Source organism: Somniosus microcephalus, chromosome 6, assembly GCF_052327205.1.
Source record: "Somniosus microcephalus isolate GS21.2 chromosome 6, FLI_Smic_1.0, whole genome shotgun sequence".
NCBI lineage: Eukaryota > Metazoa > Chordata > Chondrichthyes > Squaliformes > Somniosidae > Somniosus > Somniosus microcephalus.
The window spans coordinates 237,043,284-237,068,629 of NC_140992.1; the positions used below are offsets into that span (position 1 = coordinate 237,043,284).

General features: G+C 43.5%; 1 protein-coding gene across 3 annotated transcripts in view; it reads right to left on the minus strand.

Moving 5' to 3' along the window:
* Window positions 1-25,346, minus strand: part of cep89 (centrosomal protein 89) — a 145,777-nt gene that overhangs the window by 80,957 nt on the left and 39,474 nt on the right. For 2 of the 3 annotated variants that reach the window (XM_085991579.1, XM_085991578.1), the window contains 7 exons: window positions 23,428-23,530; window positions 13,417-13,442; window positions 12,877-12,931; window positions 7,320-7,424; window positions 4,289-4,507; window positions 3,887-4,026; window positions 414-464 (listed from right to left, as the gene is read on the minus strand). In XM_085991579.1, coding sequence (XP_085847705.1) covers window positions 414-464; window positions 3,887-4,026; window positions 4,289-4,507; window positions 7,320-7,424; window positions 12,877-12,931; window positions 13,417-13,442; window positions 23,428-23,530 — 699 coding nt within the window. The remainder of the gene's footprint in view (window positions 1-413; window positions 465-3,886; window positions 4,027-4,288; window positions 4,508-7,319; window positions 7,425-12,876; window positions 12,932-13,416; window positions 13,443-23,427; window positions 23,531-25,346) is intronic. The other variant, XM_085991580.1, reaches the window with a different exon arrangement.

Below are 25,346 nucleotides of genomic sequence, written 5' to 3' on the forward strand. Positions count from 1 at the left end.
GTTTTTTTATAAAGTTTTATGTTATGTTAATTCTAGGGGACAGCCTCTGGTCCTGAAATAATCATAAGTGATATTCATACTAATATGTTGAAAAAGTAACTTTCGATCGGGCGTCTTATAGGTGCAGTGTTATTTAACGTTACATGATCATGAGGGATGAGAAATCACCTATATGTACACTTGATGAAGGGAAAGAGAATATCTGCAACACATTAGAAATTAAGACATAGATTTACATGGGAGTTCATGGGGCTGCATCAATATTATGTGGCATACACCCTCCTGAGGTCCTTAGTATTTTTTTGATTCTAAAACATGGCCCAGGTTAAAAATACAATTACAAAATGAGCATTTATAAATGATTTATGTCAAAATAAACTTTTTACAAACCTGAAATTTTACCATATACTTACAAGCCAGGGTGGTGGTGGCCCTGATGCTGGAAGGCCAGTACTACGTGATCCCTGAAATAAATGCAAAAGTTAGTTATCCTCACAATATTTATTTATAGACCAGTAAATCTCCCATGCTGTTGTCCACAGTACTTGAGAGGATATGTTGTTTTGGAAGAAAGTGGATCTGGTGCAACACTGGTCACTGTAGGTGAGACAGTGTGCCTTGTGGAAATGGATTATTGAGTTTGTAAGAATTTGGAAGGGCTGTAGGAGTAATTAAATGAGCTGGAGAAATTAGTTGTGACAGCTGTAAGTACTGGCAAGGAAAGTATTCAGGTTTTTTAATGATAGGCGATAAATTAGATATAGCAGTGAAGGGAGACAGATAGTGTGTAGTTAAGGGCAGAGAAGGTAATCAGGTATTATTTAGGGGGAATGGAAGTGGTGAGGACTAGGGATATGTAGGGTGTGATAGCTAAACTCTGGGTAATGTTGGGAGGATAAAAAAAAATAGTTGCAAGCAGGAATTGAAAAAAGAGATAGCAGTCAAGAGGTCTTTGGGGATAAAAAAAGGTATTGGAGAATAAGCCTTTACAGAAAAAAGGCTGCAGACTCACAATATTGTCTATTAAAAATAATAGCAGTGGGTGTTACTGTTACCTTTTGGCATTACCAAATATCACAAAAGCGTTACTAAATCATGACAACAGAAAATAGGTATGACAACAGGAAGTCTTAATAGTGTAACATATTGATTTTAAATGTATCCTATCTTCTGCACAGTATTTTATAATATAATGCTTGCATTGCTAAAACACCTTATCACCTCAAAACATTTTGAAGTGTAATGACTTTGTAGGCAAGTACAGTAGCCATTCTGTGCCAGCAATGAGATGATTGACCAGTTAACTTAATCTAATATTGGTGGTGATTGCTCGAGTGCTGCCCAGGACAATAGGAATTCCCCACTCTTCTTCAAATAGTGCCATGGAAGCTCTAATATCCACCTAAGCCACCGGAATATACACACAATGCTTTGGTTTAATGTCTCGTTCAAAGGCCAACATCTCTAACAATGCAGCATTCTCGCAGTACTGCGGTTAACTAGATTAAGAGCATGGAAAATCTGGCAAAGCAAAGAAGGCTCCAGTGGACCGAGTGTGTGGTGGAAGAAACAGGCAGGTAGACACCAGGGGCGCAGAGGACACCACAGGCCATGTACCAATAGGAGATCCCCATCCTAAGAACAAGCTCGCAACCTCCCCCATTCCCAGATGCACTGGTGCACGAATCAGGAATTACGTGCACCTGCAGTCTGAGAGAAAATGGGAACTGAGGTTAAGGTCTGAAGTTCTTAAAGTCAATGTTAAGGCCAGAGTATTGTTCCTAGCAGAAAGAATAGGTGCTGTTCCTCGAGCTTGATTGGAACAATGTAGGAGCCCACGGGCAGAGAGATCAGAGGGAGTGGGACGGAGAATTTAAGTGGCAAGCTTTAACACTCGCACTTGCTAACAGAAATCATAATCTTAATTCTGACCAGTAGCTCAAGTAGCCATAGACTAGAATTTAAATACTTTTGAGTACATATAAATCAAATCAAATATATTCTTTGACACATTTTAAGATTAAAATGAAATATGACAAAAAAGAGCAGGAATAGCTTTGTAAATATGAATTCATGTGTACATCTTCCAGTGAAATCCAGAGTTTGAAAAGATAAATTCATTGACAGCAAAACAAGGACAAATCTGTAACAAAAGCTGATTCGGGATTGGTAGCATCTTCAGATCCCAAAGCTCTGGTCTTGCATAGCCACAGTCAACCCCACAGTAATCTTACTGGATTCATTGAGATCAACTGTTGGAAAAAAACTCTTTTTATAAGCTGGGTCTCCTTGGCAGCCTGCTTTGTGATTCTGACAACTTTACTTTGGGGTTGCTTCTGACTGCACGAGGCCTGCACTTCATGAGCGAGTAGCAGTACTACTGTGCTAAACCAATCTAGAAGTAGCTACAAAATCCTTCAGGTCGCAAAAGCAGATTTTTATTACAGGAGCATGTATCCATTGTACTACATACAAAAACTTCCTTACCAAAGTCTGAAGAGAAGGGACACAAATTTCATAGGGAGGGATGGGGGAAGAGGGAGAAACTAACAGAACATTAGCTGCACATGCTTCCTGGTATCTATAAGCTGTGGCATGCACTCGAAGACCCAACTTGAATTTCTGTCAGAAGGAGAGCTCCTGTTGATCTGAGCTAGATTGTAAGATGCAAACCTACACTGAGACAGATGCCAAAAATATATCGGGAGGTAGAAAAAAAAAACTGGCAAGCGTACCAGCTCAGGTTATATTTCAATAGTTTTTACTGGTCAGCACACAATGCCTCTGGGGAGTGATATCCAGGAAGTATAGACCATTATGGCTGCACAGGGATGAAAATGAGGATAAAATACATTGGTAAAGCTTAGGAAAAAAAGGAAATGTTCATGATTAGTAACACTGCTGCTCGCTCCTGATGTGCAGGTCTCACGCAGCCAGTGTTGTTTGGTCAGGGAATATGCCAGTCTGTTTGAGGTTGAATATTAAGATTGTTTTGCACCTGTAACCAAGTGTTACATCTGGTCGCTGCTCACGATGCGGTCTCCTCTACATTGGGGAGACCAAACGCAGATTGGGTGACCGCTTTGCGGAACACCTCCGTTCAGTCCGTAAGGGTGACCCCGAGCTTCCGGTCGCCTGTCATTTTAATTCACCGCTCCATTCCCACTCGGACCTCACTGTCCTTGGCCTCTTGTATTGTTCCACGGAAGCTCAACGTAAACTCGAGGAACAGCACCTCATCTTCCGATTAGGCACTCTGCAGCCTTCCGGACTCAATATCGAGTTCAACAATTTCAGATCATAACCTCGGCCCCTATTTCATTTTTTCTTGTAATTTTTCCACTCCTTTTCCCCCCCCCCTTTCCTTTGGTTTCTCTCTCACACCTGGCAGCTATCTCTTGCCCTGCCAGTACACTTTACACCTAATCTCAGCCTATTACCATCTCGTCTAGCTTCTAATACCTTTTATTGTCTCTTTTTACTTCTTTTGTCCAATCGCAGCCCTGCCTCCGATCTATCTTTTCTTTCCAGTTTTGAAGAAGGGTTCGACCCGAAACGTCAACTCAAATTTCTGTCCACGGATGTTGCCTGACCTGCTGAGTTTTTCCAGCATTTTCTGTTGTTATTTCAGATTTCCAACATCCGCAGTATTTTGCTATCGTGTTACATCTGGTGCCTGGCATCTGTGTCCACCAACATACTGTTTTTGGATGAAGAGTGAGTGACAGCATGAACGCAAATTCATTTGATGAGCAAATTTAAATGGCGGGGCCGGGGGGGTGCTTGCAGGGGAATGACTTGGAAGTTACTGAACTCAACACGGTGAAGAATCATACATAAAAAAGGAAAAGAGAAAGATTCCATTTTCAGTGTCACTTTTCTTTACCTCTTTATGCATAGGTCTGTATTTGTTTTGGTAGTGGCTTAGCTCTATATTTAAGCGATGGATGGTCATTTTCAAGGCATCATTTTCATCTACTAGTTCCTGAGCTTGTTGCCTAAGTGAAAGCAGTTCTGATTTTTCATCTAGAAAAGGTAGATAATCAGAAAGTTAAAAGAAGTTTTGATATTTGCTCAAATTTCACTAATAAATTGCTTAAAAAATCTTGGCTAAAGATGAAAATAGATTTCTATTAAGCTCAAGAAAAAGTATAAATCAGCATCTGCAGAATCAATATACAAAGTTCTTCAAAATTACATGTTTACCAATAAATATTTTACTCTTGAAGTTAAAGTTTTAATCATTTAGTAGCTACTGTATTATTGAAGGAGGGACAATATTTCCAACCTTCCCTTGGTTGGCTATTCTCAGCTTCTTGCCACGTTTGATTTTCTTTTTCCAGTCGCTCCACTTTAAGCTGCATCCCTTGCAGCCGTTGCGTCAGGCTGTGAGCCTGATGGGCAATGACCTGATTTTCAGAAGCCAGTATCTGGTTTCTTTCTTTCAGTTCTTGTAACAGCTCCTTTCGGATCTCCATCAGCTCTCGGCTAGCCTCAGCTGTTAAATCTACAGTACCGCAAATAACACAGCAATTCACAGCAAACACACCAAAACAAAGAATATCAATATATTAATTCTGCAAGTTCCTGGAAATAATTCAAACCCATATAAATAGAGCATCTGAAAATTTTAGATAGAGCTAAATCACTGTTACATATATTATCATAGTTTTTATGAAGTTATTTCTGTTGTACTGTAGATTTGTGACCAAAATACACCAATACATGTTAAATTGTTCTTATTTTGAAATACTCTTTGCATTGCATTCTACACAAAATAGTTTTCTCCAGTTCCAAACATAATCTCTTATAAAACAAAGTAAAACTGTTTCTCAATGAACTTACAGTCTGCATAGAATTCAAAGAATCATTTCGTAAAGAAAAAAGTTTAATGCCAATCTAAGTCAGCATAACTAAAAATGTAGAACTAAAATGAATATCCTAGTTCATAAGGATTACTTTCTATTTAAATTGTATTTGAAAACTTACTTTGTAATTTGTTGTAGATTGATATAAATAAGAGTAAAAATAAGTTTTTTTTTTAAAGTCAGCCAATTAACCTGTCAAAACTGATTGCATGTAAGCCATTAAGATTTGTTAATCACCCAGATTCATAAGTAATAGTCCTTTACAAGCTGTCATTTGTAAAGTTATTTGACTTCATCCAATAAGTGGCTAGTTATCATAGTGGAATTTCTTTTTGGATGGTGGGGGTGGAGTAATTTCAAACAGTTGAACACTCCGCTACCAACTAGAAAATAGTAAGCTCCAATTCCAGCTCCACCTACATTTAAACTTGCTGGATTTCACTCATTCTCTACAATGCTGATAGAGTGCAATGCAAGGGGGGGGGGTGGGTGCAAAACTGACTTTGCGTATTTTATACTGCTGAAATTCCATTCTTTTAGAGCCAGTTATAAAGTAGCTTTGTTAATAATCATGCAAGGGCTCCCAGCTCCCTCTCAATTAGAAGAGAATGTGTAACAGTAAACAAGCCACAAAAGTGGAGTTGAGTAAAGGAAAAATGCTAGTTATTCTAGTATGAATGTCTGATTTGTCTTCAACACAAAATATTTTTTAATATTTGAATTGTATTGTTAAAATGTCTATCAAATTCAGATGCCCAGATTTATGGAAGAGGCACAAAATTAATGATTCATAAAATATATAAGTCACACCGTTTCACTTATTCACTAAGATTATAGATACATATTCCCCAGCATCAAGAATTCTTAGCATCCATGAGAAGTGATATTTGCAATGAAACTGGATTGCCATCCACTTTCCTCCAGCCTCTGTGATCTAAATTTTGATTTCTTTGAATTAGGACATTTTAAAAAGTGTGCACAAGTTATGTTACTATCACATATTAGGAATATAACTTACAAAGGATAGTCAATTAGATTAATACTGATATGGATTTTGTTAATTTTTTTTGTATATTTCTTGTATATGAAGTTTGGGTGAAAAGTGAAATAAAGATCAGTTGGGAAAGCAAGTATTCATAATTCAACAAAAACACAAAGTCTGGAATCAAATCAGTTGAAAATCTGTTTAACAAAAGAAAAGATCGCAACAATTTTACATATATAAACAATAGAAAGAATATGTTGGCAAATAGCTGTGCTATCAGAGGTTTCTTTGTCAGGTCCTTTTGTCCTCTCCCCCACAAGGCAATAAAAAGGTTTAACAAAAACACTGGGCCATACTGACCTCTGGAAAGGTTTTCAGTAATATGACATTGATTTTTCTAAGTTTAGTACGGATTCATATGTGTACATATACAGTAGAGTACAGCAGGGTGAAACAGCTCAGTAAATTTACCCTCTTGCACTACATACTTAAGAGTCTGCATTTCCCACTAGCTGTGTTATAATTTCTGTCAAGGTTCTTTCAACTGAGTTCCTCAGGGCAGTGTCCTAGGCCCAACCATATGCAGCTGCTTCATCAATGACATTCCCTCCATCATAAGGTCAGAAGTGGGGATGCTCGCTGATGATTGCACAGTGTTCAGTTCCATTCGCAACTCTTCAGATAATGAAGCAGTCCATGCTTACATGCAGCAAGACCTGGACAACATCCAGGCTTGAGCTCAAAAGTGGCAAGTAACATACGCACCACACAAGTGCCAGGCAATGACTAACTCAAAGAGAGAGTCTAACCACTTCCCTTTGACTTTCATTGGCATTACCATCGCCGAATCCCCCACCATCAACATCCTGGGGGGTCACCAATGACCAGAAACTTAACTGGACCGGCCACATAAATACTGTGACTATGAGCAGGTCAGAGGTTGGATATTCTGTGGAGTGATTCACCTCCTGACTCCCCAAAGCCTTTCTGCCACCTACAAGGCACTTGAATGAATGCAGCTCCAATAACACTCAAGAAGCTCGACACCATCCAGGACAAAGCAGCCCGCTTGATCAGCACCTCATCCACCACCTTAAACATTCACTCCCTTCACCACCGGCGTACCGTGGCTGCATTGTGTACCATCTACAAGATGCACTGCAGAAAGTCGCCAAAGCTTCTTCGACAGCACCTCCCAAACTCGCGACCTCTACCACCTAGAATGACAAGGTCAGAAGGCGCATGGGAACACCAACACCTCCAAGTTCCCCTCCAAGTTGCACACAATCCTGACTTGGAAAAATAAGGGTTCCCAGTTAATAATTGCTGTCTGGTTGCTTCTCCTGGGAACATGGGATAAGGATAACATATTCAATGCAAAATCAACATAAATGCTTATCCAACAATGGTACACAAGGCAATTGGTCTAATACTGCACAATTGATTATTTAAAAATGTTATCGCACCTGATTTGGTCTCCTCTGAAATAATCTTTTTCTTTGCTATATTCTTTCTTTGAGTTGCAGCAGATGGTGTTCTGGGACTTTCAACACTCACGCTGCCCTTGAAACCTTAAGAATAGGGAGTTATTATCAAAAGCTGCAATTTGCATCTCTGTTGTGCATACTGAAAATACCTTTTTAAGATAACAACTTTTCCCAGACCAGTGTAAATAACAGCAATTTACAACATACAGCAAGCAGCTTTCAATCCCATTACAGTTGCCATTAGCATGTAAATTAGTTTTTTTTTTTTTTAATTTGCAGTAATCAAGCTCTAATGGATAAGGACACATGAAATGTCATAGCAGTTACAACAGAGGGCCAAAATTTGCAGTTAGAGGCATACCTCCGGAGTACGCCTCCAACCCGAAAAAAAATATGAAAATACCTGCTGGCACCCAGGCTTCAGAGTCTTCGGGGTCGTTTTCCATTGACCCGTGGAGTCGGGATTGGAGGCGTGCGGGGGGGTTAAAGTCCCGAATTCAGGGGTCCAGACACCATCCCGCCCCCAACCCACCTCCATGTAAGTTTCAAAGGAGACGGGTACCCGCCCCGCACTGGGACCCGCCTACCCGAGGCGGGAAGGGATTAGTGCCAATTAACTGCCTGTTAACAGGTAGTTAACAGGCAGTTTTTAGCCTAATCCCTATTTTAAAGCTTGAAGTGTGGGATTCCCGACGGCTCCAAACCACGCCAAGTTAGAGGAGTCAGGCCGTCGGGTTGAGGGACTTGGAGGGGTCGAGATGTCGGGGTTCAGGTGAGTGATGTGTGCAAAGGTAAGTGTGTTTGGTGTGTCTAAAGTGTGTAAAGAAGTTTAAATTACCTGTACTTACCTTTTTAGCCTTCCTTCCTCTAGGTTTCGGGAGACCATCATCTAACCGGCACAGAAAGCAGAACGGCTGCGAACTGTCAAAAGTGACAGCCTGCAGTTTTCAGTGCCGGAGAGATTTCTAACTGAGTCTGTGTAGAAGGAGTCAGGTTAGAAGTAAGACCGTCAGTGTTTGACAGCTTCAAACAGCTGTGAAACACTGATATTTCATCTGTCAAAACGTCATGCCAGGTGGCCCTTAATTGGCCTGCTGAGCCCGCTGGGCGGGCTCAACAAGGTCAATCAAGTTAAAATCGCATGGATTGGCCGCATCTCGATGGAGGCGGGACTACAACCCCGAAAGTTGTAGTCCCGCCTCCTTCCCGACTTCTGAATGAAAATCCTGCCCCTTTGGGTCCTGGGCCTGCGTAACGGTCCACAGATCCCAGGGGTGCAGGCGGTTTGGAAGCATCCCTGGGATCACATGGGCCAGGCCAACCAATTAGAAAGGGGGATTCCTCATAAGCTTATGGGGATTTTATTTACGAACGGAATTCCCATAAGCTTATGAGAAATCCCCAAATAAATAATTAATTAATTAACACAATTCTAATAAAAAATAAACATTCCCATGTTCAAAATTAATTAAAAGTCCCTTTGATTAAGCATTTAAAATACAAAGTTTATTTTTTGAAAAATAATAAAAACGGACAGAATTCTCTGTACCTGGGCGGGTCGGGTGCGGGCAGTCGGCGTGGCGGGTCACGACCCCATTGTTGCTTCCATCTCGCTGCAGAAAATGACTTTCCGATAATGAGACCCATTAAGCCCGCCCTGCGCATTACCTGGCACAATTAAATGGTGGAGGTCCGATGACGTCATCCATGACGCGTTTTCAGCCGGTATATTTAAAGGAGCCACATTGCATTTGAAGGTTCAACTAGGAGTGTGCAGGCAGCACACTGGAGGTTTTCATTGCTCCAAACAGTTGGAGAGATGGCTGCACCCAGGTTCTCCGATGACTGCCTCCATATCCTTGTGGAGGGAGTCAGAGCACGCAGGGAGGTCCTCTTCCTTCCAATGGGCGGAAGAGACTTCCCCAGGAGAGAGAGCCTGGCTCCAAATTGCAGAGGAGGTCACAGCAGGGATGTGTTCAGAAGGACCTGGGTGCGGTGCCACAAATGTTTCAATGAACTCATTAGATCTGGAAAAGTGAGTATAAATCCATATTCAACTTCATCCTGCTGTGCCTCTCTCATCACATCCCCACCATTCTGCCTTCCTAACCCTACTCCTGCACATTCTTACTCACCCAACATACCTTGCACGTCCACCCATCCCTCTCCATCTACATTATCACATCCCCATCTTACTAGCCACCCCTCACACTCCGCCTCATCCTAATGCAATCATATGAACTAACAACGTGCAAGGAGCCCACTTGGCATTGCCACCCCACTCCATCATAGTCTCCCTCTAAAGATGTAACCCATGCATTGCTTACACTCATTCCATCACTCTCACTCAACTGTCTCTTCTTTCCCTCCTTGCAGAAGAGAGCCCACAATAAGAGGGAGAGGGAGAGAACAGGAGGTGGGCCTCCATCATTTGTGACCCTCACAACAGCAGAGGAGGCTGCGTTGGGAGTCTCGGGAATAGCCGAGCAGCTGGAAGTGGGAGACGGAGTGAGGGGGACATCTCAGCAACCTGGTGACAGAATTACCTATCATACAGCTACATGGCATACATCAGTCTCTCATATGGGGATTGATGTCATCAGCCACTGAATGGTCATCATGTGCATAATGGTATGTGCACCCATTCTTCATATGGCATATCTGACTCATCTCTCTACTCTCCCAGAGATCCCTCAGGAGCCCCACCACTGTCCAGGAAGAAGAGCAAGACGACTCCTTAAAGGAGCCTCCAGCCTCTGAGGGCACAGCCTCACCAGACACAAGCGCACCCAGCAACAGCGCAGAGACACACACCTCAGTGGATCCAACGCGAGATAGAGTAGTGTTGTCACCGGGCCGGTCACATGTCACAAATGAGCAGGAGCAGATGGTGGAGACAGGGACAGCAGTGGAGACTCCTCGCCGGAGGACGCAAGATGCTCCCAGCTCTGCTCAGCTGCATGCAGAGGCTGAGTCTCGGGGGCTATCCAGAAACAGGGCGATCCTGGAGGTGCAGCAAGAAGTGCAGGAGGCTCTGACAGGCTTTGCAAGCGCGATGTCTGCAAATGTTCAGAGAATGGAGGAGTCCATCTCCAACATGAGCACCACCATGTCACAGGCGATAGTGACTGTAGGCTCTTCCATGGATAGGATGGCCAGCTGCATGGAGCAGCTAATGCGCCACTCACAGGAGCACATGCTATCTATGGAGAATAGATGGCAGAGGCTCATAGACCTCCTGTCTAGGAGGGAGGTCAGCGTAGATGTGGGTCCTCATGGCCCCACAGCAAGGTGCTCTCCAGCTCCTTGCTAGCAGGGAAGTGCGGGTGGCCCATGAGAGGGATGATGGTGAAAGGGGAGAGGGAAGTGTGGGCTCCTCTCAAAGTGCTTACACTTCTCCCCCGTTGCCACCCCCTCATTCAGAGCCCCAGATGGCCCCTCGGATCGCAATGGCTGAGTCTGCCCCTGCACAGTCGCAGGAGGAGCAAACTTTGGCGGGGCCATCAGAGGCTCCAAAACCTAGAGGATGTCCACCAAGAGTGTCCAAGCAGTCTGCTGAAGCCACAGGGGTAGCACCTCGTAGAAGCACGCAGAAGAGAAAGATGATACAAAATAGATTCACAAGGGTAGCCACTTGGGTGTTTTAGTCAATGTTAATAGCAAGATTCCAGTAAAGTATTGTCAGCCATTAAAATCTTTATTTTCACCACTTTGCCATCTTGGACACATTTGTGTGCACCTTTGGAACTGGCTTAGTGAGTTGCAATGAATGGTGAGACATAACAGAACCTCCAGCAATGGTGGTCAGTGTGAAAGGATTGGCTTGGGCATTGTAGGGATCCTTTATGGTATTGCTGTGGGGTGGTGCCAACTTGGCGCAGCATGTAGCAGCCATATGAGTGTACAATGTAAAGTTAAGTAAATCTGGACATGATGAGGCCATCCCTTGCCTCCTGGGCAGCAATGTGCTCGGGTGCTGATGCCCTCTGTCCTGTGTAGTATCAGGTGGTTGCGGAGAAGGTTAGTAGTGTCGTTGGTGCTGCTGGTGTTGGGGTTCATCGTGGTCCGATTCTGAGGACCAAGGTGAGACAGTATAAATGGCACCCATGCTGATGGAATAGGTGGCAGGTCAAGTAGAGTTGACCGAAGCAATCTGTCAATGATGAGAGAGGTTCTTCCAATGAGGTGGCACCGGATGGAGACTTTGCTGGAAACACTTCAAGCCTGCAGAAAGTTAAATCTGTGCTGGTAATGTAGTCAGCAACAGCTTCTGCCTGAGGAAAGTGATCAGCTATGAAGTCGGAGCTTTTATAGTACATTTGATGTTGTCAAGTAATCAGCTGGAGCAATGGCCACTCAACTCCCGCCTCAGGTTGACAAACGTGGTTCCCGAGCTGCGTGAATCCCATGGCCATGCAGGGAAATTTGAAATGTAGGGGGAAAAAGGCTCTTAATTGTCTGACAACAAGCTTATAATGATTTCAATTAGGTCTCCCGCTCGGTTAAGGAGCATTATCCTTTCCACAATTTTCCACCCCCATTCCCATTCTGACTGCTCGGTCCTGCAGTGTTCCAATGAAGCTCAACACACGTTTCAGGAACAGTATCTTCTCTTTCTGTATGACCCTCTCCAGCCCTCTGAACAATTACTTTAATAACTTCAGACCTTGGTTATATCATCCATTTTCTTTATAACAGGGGGTGCTCGAGATGTGGGGTGGGTCTGTTAATGGTCATTCTTTCAATTCTGATCTTCTACACATACCACTCACATCTGTTCCACATCAATGGCAGAGCCTTCAGTGATCACACCCTTGCATTCTGGAATATTCTTCTCAAATCCCTCCATCCTGTCACATCTCTGTCCATTTTAAAAAGCTTCCTCAAAACCCACCTCTTCAGTCAACTCCCATTTCCTTCTCGATGTCCGCTTCCCTTATGAAATGCTTTGGGGGTTATACCCGTGTTAAAGGCACTTTAAAGTCAAGCTTAGTTTTTGCTTCAATCCCTTTCTATAGTTTCTGTAATATTTTGTCTGTCTTTCTCCAGGTGGCCATTTCCATCCCTCTTTCTAGACTTTATCTTACTCCCACAATAGTTTTTTTTTAGCTATTCTCCAATTTCTATCAGCCCATCTTAATTCTCCTTATCCTGTAAATCTCTGGCTGCTAAGCTCGCTCTTTGGTCCTGCCGCACCTCAGTCTCAGCCTGGTTTGTAACCTGCACCTTCCCTCTGCTGTGTACACACCAAAACCAAGCCCACTGCCTAAATATCCTACCTTATTCCTGTCCCCATCTCCTGGCCAGGATTATCAACTGGTAAATTGATTTTTATAACAATTTGCATTTGTCCTATCTGTCTGCCTATAATGGTACGCTGCAGTTTATGGATTAATTTGCTGCAGGATTTTTTTGTTGATCTTTCACATTAGTGTATTGTGACTGGTGTCTGTAGCATAATTTCTGATACGGTACCTAAAAAGCTTCTATGCGATACAGCAAGATTGTGAGTTACAAAAGACACTGACAACATTACCTGGGACTGGGCTGAACTCTGGAACTGTCTCTTGCTTTTCAATTATTTGTTGTCCCTGGAAACAAAATTAGTATTACTTTTAAAACTTCTTTTCACAAAACCAATTTCCTCCATGTATTGCTTGAACTAACACCACATTTATCCTGGCCTGCTTCCCTCTGCAAATAACCCCATGTGGCAACATAACGGATTTTTCATAACTTTCAAACCACTTGAGATGGGTCATTGGACAGTGACATATTCTAAAATGTAATTTTTGTTGTTCCCAGATAAATATTCTTTGAAGAGCATATTACAGATTACTGTGAACAATGTTGTCATATGAATGCTTAACTCATATCAAATTTGTTTCTTTATTATTTAACATATGGGTTAACTCATCTATTAAAATAGTGGTTATAGGATGATAAAACTCTCAGCGATTTCAGAGTGTATGATTGTAGTTGAAAATTGAGAAAAATATTATGTTTCTTACCATTGCCCTCCTTCTCTGGAAAAAAAAATATAGGGACAAATGGTTGACATTTTTGTTTTTCTTACCTTAGGTGTTTGAACTGGAAATTGTTCTGGAAGAGGAAAAGGGAACACTTTCAGAAACATCTAGCAAACTGCCTATGGTCAGTTGATAAATATAAGTTTTTTGTGTACAAGATGGTGATGGAGTTGGGTGAGTTCATAAACTCGCTCCACAGCCCCATCTAGTGGCCAAAGACTGCAACAACATCGTAACTACTGAATGGGAAATGCGGTCATAGCATCTACAATAATGAATGTTGACACAAAAGTGCGACCACAAATCGTGACAAGTAGCATGGTTTGTGGACAGAAAGTGCAGGCTCTATGCAAGAGTTTTAATAATATATAGATTTGTTTAAACAGCCTTAGAAAATAAATATGAGCATTAAAGAAGAAAAAATGCAAAACAAACGATTCAGTTTCTCAGATCTCTCGGTTAAAGAGGCCTGACTTTACTAAAGAAATGGCTATTGATTGTAAAGTCAGCAATCATCCTCTAATAGATTACAAAGGGTAGCTGTATTTCAACAATATGTAATGACCTCACAGCTATAATAATGTTAATAGCATACAGAACAAAGTCATTAGCTAATGAAGTATACAGAAGAGGAACTTAGGTGTGTGATCAATAAGATTAAAATTACTTTGAGTCAACTTGCCAGTCAGAAGAGAAAGCTATTAACTCTTTAAAATTAGTCTACTATGGAGGGATGTTGCATGTATCTGGAAAATATACTTAGCCTAGCACAGAGCAGACCAACTGCTCAGAATTAATGAAAGTGAAAAATGTTTCCAAGTATTTCTAAGCAAGCTTGAATGCCATCTGTACACGCCAAAAATAATAAAATCTATTAATTTTACTTTCATAAAAATTGCACAAATTAAAAACAAAATGTAAAAGGTTACGTTTAAAGACTGCACTAGATCCAACAATGTACTTCTTACAAGTCAGCTTTCTTTTTACCAAGGCATCACCACTTAATGCCCAAGTAGCTTAATATCAACAGAAAATGCTGGAAAAACTCAGCAGGCCAGGCAACAGACCGCTTTGCGGAACACCTCCGTTCAGTCCGTAAGGATGACCCCGAGCTTCCGGTCGCCTGTCATTTTAATTCACTGCCCCATTCCCACTCCGACCTCACTGTACTCGGGTTCTTGCATTGTTCCACAGAAGCTCAGCGTAAGCTCGAGGAACAGCACCTCATCTTCCGATTAGGCATTTTACAGCCTTGCGGACTCAATATCGAGTTCAACAATTTCAGATCATAACCTCGGCCCCCATTACATTTTTACTTATTTTTTTTATCCACACCTGTTTTGGCCCTTTCCCCCCCACCTTTTTTTTAATCTCTCTCCCACATGGCAGCTATCTCCCATTCTGCCAGCACATTTCACACCTAATCTAGAGCCGTCTTTTGTCTCCACTAGTCCTATCACCATCTCGTCTCGTTTTGAATACCTCTTAATAGCTCTTCTCTTTTGTTCTCTCCCAGCCTGGCCTTTTAATCTACTTCATTTCCTGTGCTTTTCCAGTCTTGACAAAGGGTTTGACCTGAAACGTTGACTCTATTTTTTCTCCACAGATGTTGCCTGGTCTGCTGAGTTTTTCCAGCATTTTCTGTTGTTATTTCGGATTTCCAGCATCTGCAGTATTTTGCTATCGTAGCTTAGTATCAAGCTATATGGTGAGAAAATTAATTTTGCAGTTTTAGAATCGGGGTTATTTTTTTTAATTCATTGATGGATGTGGGCGTCGCTGGCTAGGCCTGCATTTAGTGCCCATCCCTAATTGCCCTTGAGAAGATGGTGGTGAGCCGCCTTCTTGAACCGCTGCAGTCCAAATGGCGTAGGTACACCCACAATGCTGTTAGGAAGGGAGTTCCAGGATTTTGGCCCAGCGACAGTGAAGGAACGGCGATACAGGTCCAAGTCAGGATGGTGTGTGGCTTGGAGGGGAACTTGTAGGTGGTGATGTTCCCATGCGTCTGCTGCCCTTGTCCTTCTAAGTGGTAGAGGTCGCGGGTTTGGAAGGTGCTGTTAAAGGAGCTTTGGCGAGTTGCTGCAGTGCGCCGGTGGTGGAGGGAGTGAATGTTGAAGGTGGTGGATGGAGTGCAATCAAGCGGGCTGCTTTATCCCGAATGGTGTCGAGCTTCTTGAGTGTTGTTGGAGCTGCACTCATCCAGGCAAGTGGAGAGTATTCCATCACACTCCTGACTTGTGCCTTGTATATGGTGGAAAGGCTTTGGGGAGTCAGGAGGTGAGACACTCGCCGCAGATTACCTAGCCTCTGACCTGCTCTTGTAGCCACAGTATTTATATGGCTGGTCCAGTTCAGTTTCTGATCAATGGTAACCCCCAGGATGTTGATAGTGGGGGATTCAGCGATGGTAATGCCATTGAATGTCAAGGGGAGATGGTTAGCGTCTCGCTTGTTGGAGATGGTCATTGCCTGGCACTTGTGTGGTGCGAATGTTACTTGCCACTTGTCAGCCCAAGTCTGAATGTTGTCCAGGTCTTGCTGCATATGGACACGGACTGCGTCAGTATCTGACGAGTCTCGAATGGTGCTGAATAGTGTGCAATCATCAGCGAACATCCCCACTTCTGACCTTATGATGGAGGGAAGGTCATTGATGAAACAGCTGAAGATGGTTGGGCCTAGGACACTGCCCTGAGGAACTCCTGCAGTGATGTCATGTGATTGAGATGAATGACCTCCAACAACCACAGCCAACTTCCTTTGTGCTAGGTATGATTCCAACCAATGGAGAGTTTTCCCCTTGATTCCCATTGACTTCAGTTTTGCTAGGGCTCCTTGATGTCACATTCGATCAAATGCTGCCTTGATGTCAAGGGCAGTCACTCTCACCTCACGAGTTCAGCTCCTTTGTCCATGTTTGGACCAAGGCTGTAATGAGGTCAGGAGCTGAGTGGCCCTGGCGGAACCCAAACTGTGGTGCATTTGCGTTCAATGTTTCCATTTTGTTGAAAATTACAATAATCTGACAAAGGGTGCTTTGTATTAAAAGCACCCAATCCATTCAACATAAAACCTAATTAGGTAGTAACTGAATATTCCCTAGACAACTTCAACCTATTTCTGTCTGTAGAACTATCTTTACTTTTCATAAATAATAATTAGTAAGATGGAAGCCTGAAGGTCAATCTGTAAATGAAACACATACACAACACATGCAATTCAACAATTCAAAAGAAGAATAAAAACATAAGAAATAGGAGCAGGAGTAGGCCAATCGGCCCCTCGAGCCTGCTCCGCCATTCAATAAGATCATGGCTGATCTGATCCTAACCGCCAATCCACTATCACAGAACCATCTCCTGAATCTAACAGAATTAGACACACGAAATAGGAGCAGGGTCAGGCTACACGGCCCCTGGGCCCGCTCCGCTACCCACAGGGCCATGACCGATCTGAACCTAGACTCATGTCCAAATTCCTGCCCGCTCCCCGTAAACCTTAATTCCCTTTACTTCTAGGAAACTGTCTATTTCTGTTTAAATTTATGTAATGATGTAGCTTCTACAGCTTTTTGGGGCAGCATATTCCATGGACCTACCACCCTCTGAGTGAAGTAGTTCCTCCTCATCTCAGTTTTGAAACAGCAGCCCCTTATTCTAAGACTATGCCCCCTAGTTCTAGTTTCACCCATCATCGGGAACATCCTCCCCGCATCCACCCGATCCAACCCCTTCACAATCTTATATGTTTCAATAAGATCGCCTCTCATTCTTCTGAACTCCAATGAGTAGAGTCCCAATCTACTCAACCTCTCCTCATATGTCCATCCCCTCATCCCTGGGATTAACCGAGTGAACCTTCTTTGTACTGACTCGAGAGCAAGTATGTCCTTTCTTAAGTATGGACACCAAAACTGTACGCAGTATTCCAGGTGCGGTCTCACCAATACCTTGTACAACTGAAGCAATACCTCCCTATTTTTATATTCTATCCCCCTAGCAATGAAAGCCAACATTCCATTGGCCTTCTTAATCACTTGCTGCACCTGCATACTAACCTTTTGAGTTTCGTGCACCAGGACCCCCAGATCCCTTTGTACTTCAGTATTTTCCAGTTTCTTGCCATTAAGATAATAACTTGCTCTATGATTTTTCCTGCCAAAGTGCATAACCTCACTTTCCAGTATTGTATTCCATCTGCCAAATCTCTGCCCACTTACTTAGCCTGTCTATGTCCCCTTGCAGGTTTTTTATGTCCCCCTCACTCACTATTTTCCCTCCCATCTTAGTATCATCTGCAAACTTTGATATGTTACACTCGGTCCCCTCCTCCAAATCGTTAATATAGATTGTAAAGAGTTGGGAACCCAGCACTGACCCCTGCGGAACACCACTAGTTACTGATTGCCAGTCTGAGAATGAACCATTTATCCCAACTCTCTGCCTTCTGACGGGGAGTTCCAGGAAGAGGCATCATTATAACAAATTAAGCAGAGTGATTTAGAAATTAGGGGGGCTAAACTGGATAGCTCCCTAAAATGGACATGGGGATCATGATGCACGATTAACCCGCGCCCGTTGATTAAAATTCAGGCAGCACGCCAACTTCATGCTCATTATAATGACTTCTGCACACATCAGCAGGGGGCCCAAAATCGTAACTTCCTAGCACCACTTAAAGCTAGCCTGCACCTCTTAGGGAGGTGCATTGTGACTACAACAGGTGCTGAGAGTCGTGCAAGAAGCGAATCTGTCTTGGGAAACTGAGGAATGACACAGCATAGGAGAAAGTGTGCTCCAAGGTTTTCGGACACTGCACTGGAGGTCTTGGTGGAGGAGGTGGAGAGATGTCCTGTATCCACGGAGGGTGGGGGCGGCAGGAGGCCCTCCAGACACAAGGGCCGAGATTTTCCCTACCTCGGCGGGCAATGTTAGTGGTGGGTCATGGCCTCCCTGCTGGTTCCAGCCCGGCCTCTGACATGACTTTCCCCTGATGGGCCCAGCAAGTTTCCTAGCCAATTGAAGGAAGCGGGTCTGATTACATCATTTGATGATGCGTCATCAGCCGGTTTCCTTAAAGGAACCATGTGCAAATTTACTTTGACATTTGTGCTGTCAGTGTTCTACAGCATTGAGGTGCTGCAGACACTGACAAGCACTGCACAGAGGTGCACGGCTGCACCCAGGTTCCCCAATGACTCCCTCTATATGCTTATGGAGGGAGTCACAGCACGCAGGGAGGTTCTCTTCCCTTCCAATGGGCGGAAGAGACCTCCTCGGAGATCAACGGAGCCTGGTTGCACATTGCACAGGAGGACACAAGCAGGGATGTCGTCAGGAGGACCAGACTGTTGTGGTGCAAACCTTTCAATGATCTCAGTAAATCATGAAATGTTACTGCAAAGTCTCACAACCTCATCCTGCTGAGCCACTCATCACGTCCCCATCATTCTGCCTTCCCTATCCAACTCCTGCACATCCTTACTCACAACAACTTACCTTGCACCGCCATCCATCCCTCTCTATCTACATTTTCACTTCCCTATCTCACTAGCCACCCCTCACACTCACCCTCATCCAAGTCCAATCATACCAACTAACAACACACAATGGTCGGCACTTGGGTGTTTTAGCCAATGTTCATGTGAAGTTTGTTAATGTCAAACTTTGAAATCTTTATTTTCAACACTGCGTTCTTGGACAGATTTGTGTGCACCTTTGGAAGTGGCTTAGTGAGTTGCAGTGAATGGAGAGACACAACGGTACCCCCCCGCAATGCTGATGAGTGTGAAAGGAATGGCTTGGGCAATGTAGGAATGCTTTATGGTGTTGGTGTGGCGTGGTGCCAAACTGGCGCATCATGTGGCAGCCAGGGTGCGCAGCATCAAGTGAAGTAAATTTGGCCATGGTGAGGCCATCCCTGGCGTCCCGGGCAGCAATGCGATCGGGTGCTGATGCCCTCTGCCCTGTGCAGCATCAGGTGATTGCAGAGAAGGTTGGTGTGGTTGTTGGTGCGGTTGTTGGTGCTGCTGGTGTGCCTGGTGATGCTGGTGTTGGGGCTGATCATGGTCAGATTCTGAGGACCAAGGTGAGAGAGAGTATAAAGTGCACCCAGATGGCAGGTGAAGTAGAGATGACAGAAGCGATCTGTCAATGGTGGGAGAGGTAATGAGGTCAGACTGGATTGTGTAAAGACTTGCACGCTGATTGACGTCATGATCTTCCTGCTCTGCATACTTTCAGCAGACGTTATTTGCGAGCGTGCCAAGATGTCATCCGTGCTATTCGCAGAAGTGTGCGCGTGCGCAATGGACGCCATTTTGATCCCCGAACAGTAACTGTAGCGCCCAAACAGGCATTACTGAGCCCAATTTTGCGCCACGATATAGAAATCGATAAATAACTAAAAGTGAGATGGTTATCAGCACTAGAACAAACCCCGCCTATAAATGTAGTGAATCGCTATGAGGCAGTCACTGCAAAAAAAAAAGTAGGAATGTTGTGACTGGCAATTACAAAAAATAAGCACAGGTTTCTGTGAATCATTGTGAGAAACTAGAGTGTTATAGTATATTGAAACATCACTAGATAAAATAAGCATTTAGGTCAGTTAGGTGTCTGACAACTCTCCCTGTATGAATACCCACTCTTTATCCAAGCCCAAAGAACTTAGGAATAGGTCACAACAACAATTTGCATTTATATAGCCTCTTTAACAGATGACCATCGCACAGGCACAAACAAAACAAACACCAATCCAGGAAGGGAGAGATTAGGAGGACTGACCTAGGGCTCGGTTGAGCGATGGTTTTTGAGCTTTATAAAAGGAGGTGTAGGAGGTGGAGTGCTGGAGGTTGAGGGAGAGAATTTCATAAGAGTAGGACCCAGGAAGACAAAGGCTCAGCTGCTGATGGAGGGATGAAAGGAACGGGGTGTTCGGGGAGAAAGGATACAGTGATGGAGGAATTTGTGGAGGTGGGATGGACCAAGGCCACAGAGGGATTTAAAGACAAAGATTTAAATTTAATGCACTGGGGGCCAGGGAGCCAACGTACATCAGTGTAGGATAGGTTACATGTGATAAGTTGGAGTTTATTGGAGAAAGGGTGGTCAGCAAGGAGAGCGCTGGAATAGATGAATCTAGAGGTGACAAAAGCATGTATGAAGCTTCTCGTGGCGGAGGGGTAGAGGTAGGGTTGGAGATGAGCAATGTTGAATTGATAGTAAGCAGTCTTTGTGGTGGAGATTTTATATTGTCTGAAACTAAGCTCAAGGTCGAGCAAGAAGGCAAAGTTATGAACTATCTAATTGACCCTGAGACAATGGCTGATGAATGGGAAGGAATCAGTGACAAGGGAGCAGCTTACATCAAGGGTTACATTCTCCTACGTATGCGTAGGGGTCCTGTTAGATTTTAACAGGCTAAAAAACGCTTAGCTTACAAAGCTTCCCACTGCTGGTCCAACTAAAATCATCTAAAGCTTCAATAATTTTATACGCTATAAATGACTGAGCAGTTTATCTTAATAATGGAATATTTGTGTATATATAATATAATACCTCCCCTAGAATATACAATTGAGACCAAATAAAACATGCTTACAATGGCCACCAGAGAACCAAAGAATACATTCTTTTGCACAGGTCAAGTGTTTTTTTTTTTAATATATTCATTCACGGGATGTGGGCGTCGCTGGCAAGACCAGCATTTATTGTCCATTCCTAATTGCCCTTGAGAAGGTGGTGGTGAGCCGCCTTCTTGAACCGCTGCAGTCCGTGTGGTGAAAGTACTCCCACAGTGCTGTTAGGGAGGGAGTTCCAGGAATTTGACCCAGCGACGATGAAGGAACGACGATGTATTTCCAAGTCAGGGCAGTGTGTGACTTGGAGGGGAACTTGGAGGTGGCGGTGTCCCCATGCGCCTGCTGCCCATGTCCTTCTAGGTGGCAAAGGTCGCAGGTTCGGGAGGTGCTGAAGAAGCAGCCTTGGCGAGTTGCTGCAGTGCATCTTGTACATGGTACAAACTGCAGCCACGGTGCGCCGGTGGTGGAGGGAGCGAATGTTTAAGAACGTAAGAAATAGGGGCTGGAGTAGGCCATTTGACCTTCGAGCCTGCTCCGCCATTCAACAAGATCATGGCTGATCTTCTAACTCAACTCCACCTTCCTCCACCCATATCCCTTAATTCCCTTCGTTCCCAAAAAATTATCGACCTCTGTCTTGAATATACTCAGCGACTGAGCATCCACAGCTCTCTGGGATAAAGAATTCCAAAGATTCACAACCCTTTCAGTGAAGACATTTCTCCTCATCTCAGTCCTAAATGGCCTACCCCTTATTCTGTGACTGTGACCTCATATGTTCTACATTCCCCAGCCAGGGGAAACATTTTCCCAACATTAATCCTGTCAAACCCCTTAAGAATTTTATATGTTTCATTAGATCACCTCTCATTCTTCTAAACTCTAAGGAATATAGGCCTACTCTACTCAATCTCTCCTCATAGGGCAATCCCCTCATCCCAGGAACCAGTCTAGTGAACCTTCGTTGCACTCCCTCTAAGGCAAGTATGTGTTTTCTTAGGTATGGAGACCAGAACTGTGTACAGTACTCCAGGTATGGCCTCATTGTAGTAAGACTTTTTTACTTTTATACTCTAATCCCTTTGTAACAAAAACTAACATACCATTTAGTTTCCTAATTGCTTGCTGTACCTGCATGTTAGCTTTCTGTGATTCATGTACAAGGACACCCAGGTCCCTCGGAGTGCAAAAATTTCCCAGTCTCTCACCATTCAAAAAATATTCAGCTTTTTTGTTTTTCCTACTAAAGTAGATAACTTCACATTTCCCCATACTGTATTCCATTTGCTATGTTCTTGCCCACTCAGTCAACCTGTCCACATCTCTCTGCAGCCTCTTTGCGTCCTCCTCACAGCTTACTTTCCCACCTAGCTTTGTATCATCAGCAAACTTGGATACGTTACACTCAGTTCCTTCATCTAAGTCATTAATATAGATTGTTTAACGTGGTGGATGGGGTGCCAATCAAGCGGGCTGCTTTGTCCTGGAATATGTCACGCTTCTTGAGTGCTGTTGGAGTTACACTCATCCAGGCAAGTGGAGAGTATTCCATCACACTCCTGACTTGTGCCTTATGGATGGTGGAAAGACTTTGGGGAGTCAGGAGGTGAGTTACTCGCCACAGACTACCTAGCCTCTGACCGGCTCTTGTAGCCACAGTATTTATGTGACTGGTCCAGTTACGTTTCTGGTTGATGGTGACCCCAGGATGTTGGTGGTGGGGGATTAGACGATGGTAATGCCACTGAATGTCAAGGGGAAGTGGTTAGACTCTCGCTTGTTGGAGATAGTCATTGCCTGGCACTTGTGTGGCGCGAATGTTACTTGCCACTTATCAGCCCAAGCCTGAATGTTGTCCAGGTCTTGTTGCATGCGGGTATGGACTGCTTCATTATCTGAGAAGTTGCGAATTAAACTGAACACTGCAATCATCAGCGAGCATCCCCACTTCTGACCTTATGATGGAGGGAAGGTCATTGATGAAGCAGCTGAAGATAGTTGGGCCTAGGACACTGCCCTGAGGAACTCCTGCAGTGATGTCCTGGGGCAGAGATGATTGGTCTCCAACAACCACAACCATCTTCCTTTGTGCTAGGTATGTTTCCAACCAATGGAGAGATTTCCCCCTGATTCCCATTGACTTCAATATTACTAGGGCTCCTTAATGCCACACTCGGTCAAATGCTGCCTTGATGTCAAGGGCAGTCACTCTCACCTCACCTCTATTGTTAGAACAGTAAATTTGGATTACTTTAACTAATCTCCTATTGTATATGAAGCACCTAGGGGACGTTTCTGATGGATCTGATAAAGCAGTTAGACTACCACAGGCAGCAAGTTAAGAAGCAGCAGATCTTAATATTGTATAATTACATCTTTGGGTTACCACCCAAAGTGCCTTTACACCCACAAGTCTAAATATAAGGGCCAATATATTTTCAAAGCCATTATTTAAGTAATTATTGTTGTTTACCTCTAACTTGTCCAGGTTTTGGTTCATTTATCAGAGTGACAGAGGCTACATCATAGGAAGAAATGTCAGTCATTTCACTGCTCACAGATACCGAGATTTCATCCTTAATAAATAATACATAAAAGAGAAAGTTAAACAATCAGGTTTAGAAAAGTATTAATTTCTCAGAAATTAAGAATCATATCAAAATGCCAAGAATTCTAGACTTTGTACTAATAATGTTTTTGTACCAATATGTCGAGGAACCAACCAGAGATCAGGCCATCTTAGGCTGGGTATTATGTAACGAGAAAGAATTAATTAACAATCTTGTTGTACGAGGCCCCTTGGGTCGGAGCGATCATAATATGATAGAATTCTTCATTAAGATGGAGAATGAAGTTGTTGACTCACAGACTAGGGTCCTGAATTTAAATAAAGGAAACTACGATGGTCTGAGGCGCGCGTTGGGTAGGATTGATTGGGGAATGTCAAAGGGTTGACGGTGGATAGGCAATGGCAAACATTCAAAGATCGCATGGATGAACTACAGAATTTGTTCATCCCAGTTTGGCATAAAAATAAAACAAAAAAGGTGACTCAACCGTGGCTAACAAGGGAAATTAGGGATAGCATAAGATCCAAGGAGAGGACATATAAATTGGCCAGAAAAAGCAGTAAACCTGAGGATTGGGAGCAGTTTAGGATTCAACAGAGGAGGACAAAGGGATTAATTAAGAAGGGGAAAATAGAATATGAGAGTAAGCTTGCAGGGAACATAAAAACTGACTGTAAAAGCTTTTATAGATATGTGAAGAGAAAAAGATTGGTGAAGTCAAGCATAGGTCGCTTGCAGAATCAGGAGAATTTATAATGGGGAACAAAGAAATGGAAGACCAATTAAATATATATTTTGGTTGTCTTCACAAAGGAGGACACAAATAACCTCCCAGAGATGTCGGGGAACATAGGGTCTGATGAAAGGGAGGAACTGAAAGAAATCAGTATTTGTAGGGAAATGGTGTTAAGGAAATTGATGGGATTGAAGGCCGATAAATCCCCAGGGCCTGATAATCTACATCCTAGGGTACTTAAGGAAGTGGCCCTAGAAATAGTAGATGCATTGCTGATCATCTTCCAACATTCGATGGAATCTGGAACAATACCCATGGATTGGAGGGTAGCTAATGTTACCCCGCTATTCAAAAAAGGTGTTAGAGAGAAAACGGGGAATTACATCGGTAGTGGGGAAAATGCTAGACTCCATTATAAAAGATGTAATAGCAGAGCACTTGGAAAACAGTGACAGGATCGGACAAAGTCAACATGGATTTACAAAGGGTAAATCGTGCTTGACTAATCTACTGGAATTTTTTGAGGATGTAACTGGTAAAATAGATAAGGGAGAACCAGTGGATGTGGTGTATTTGGACTTTCAGAAGACTTTCGATAAGGTCCCGCATAAGAGATTAGCGTGTAAAGTTAAGGCACATGGGATTGGGGGCAAGGTACTGACTTGGATAGAGAACTGGTTGGCAGACAGAAAGCAAAGAGTTGGAATAAACGGGTCTTTTTCCGAGTGGGGTACCGCAGGGATTGGTCCTTGGACCCCAGCTATTCACAATATATATTAATGATTTAGACAAGGGAACTAGATGTAATATCTCCAAATTTGCAGACGACACAAATCTGGGTGGGCGTGTGTGCTGTGAGGAGGATGCCGAGAAACTCCAGGATGCTTTGGACAGGTTGGGCAGAAGCATGGCAGATGCAATATAACGTGGATAAATGTGAGGTTATCCACTGTGGTAGCAAAAACAGGAAGGCAGATTATTATCTGATTGGCAATAGATTGGGAGAAGGGGAAGTGCAACGAGACCTAGGTGTCCTTGTGCACCAGTCGCTAAAGGTAAGCATGCAGGTGCAGCAGGCGGTTAAGG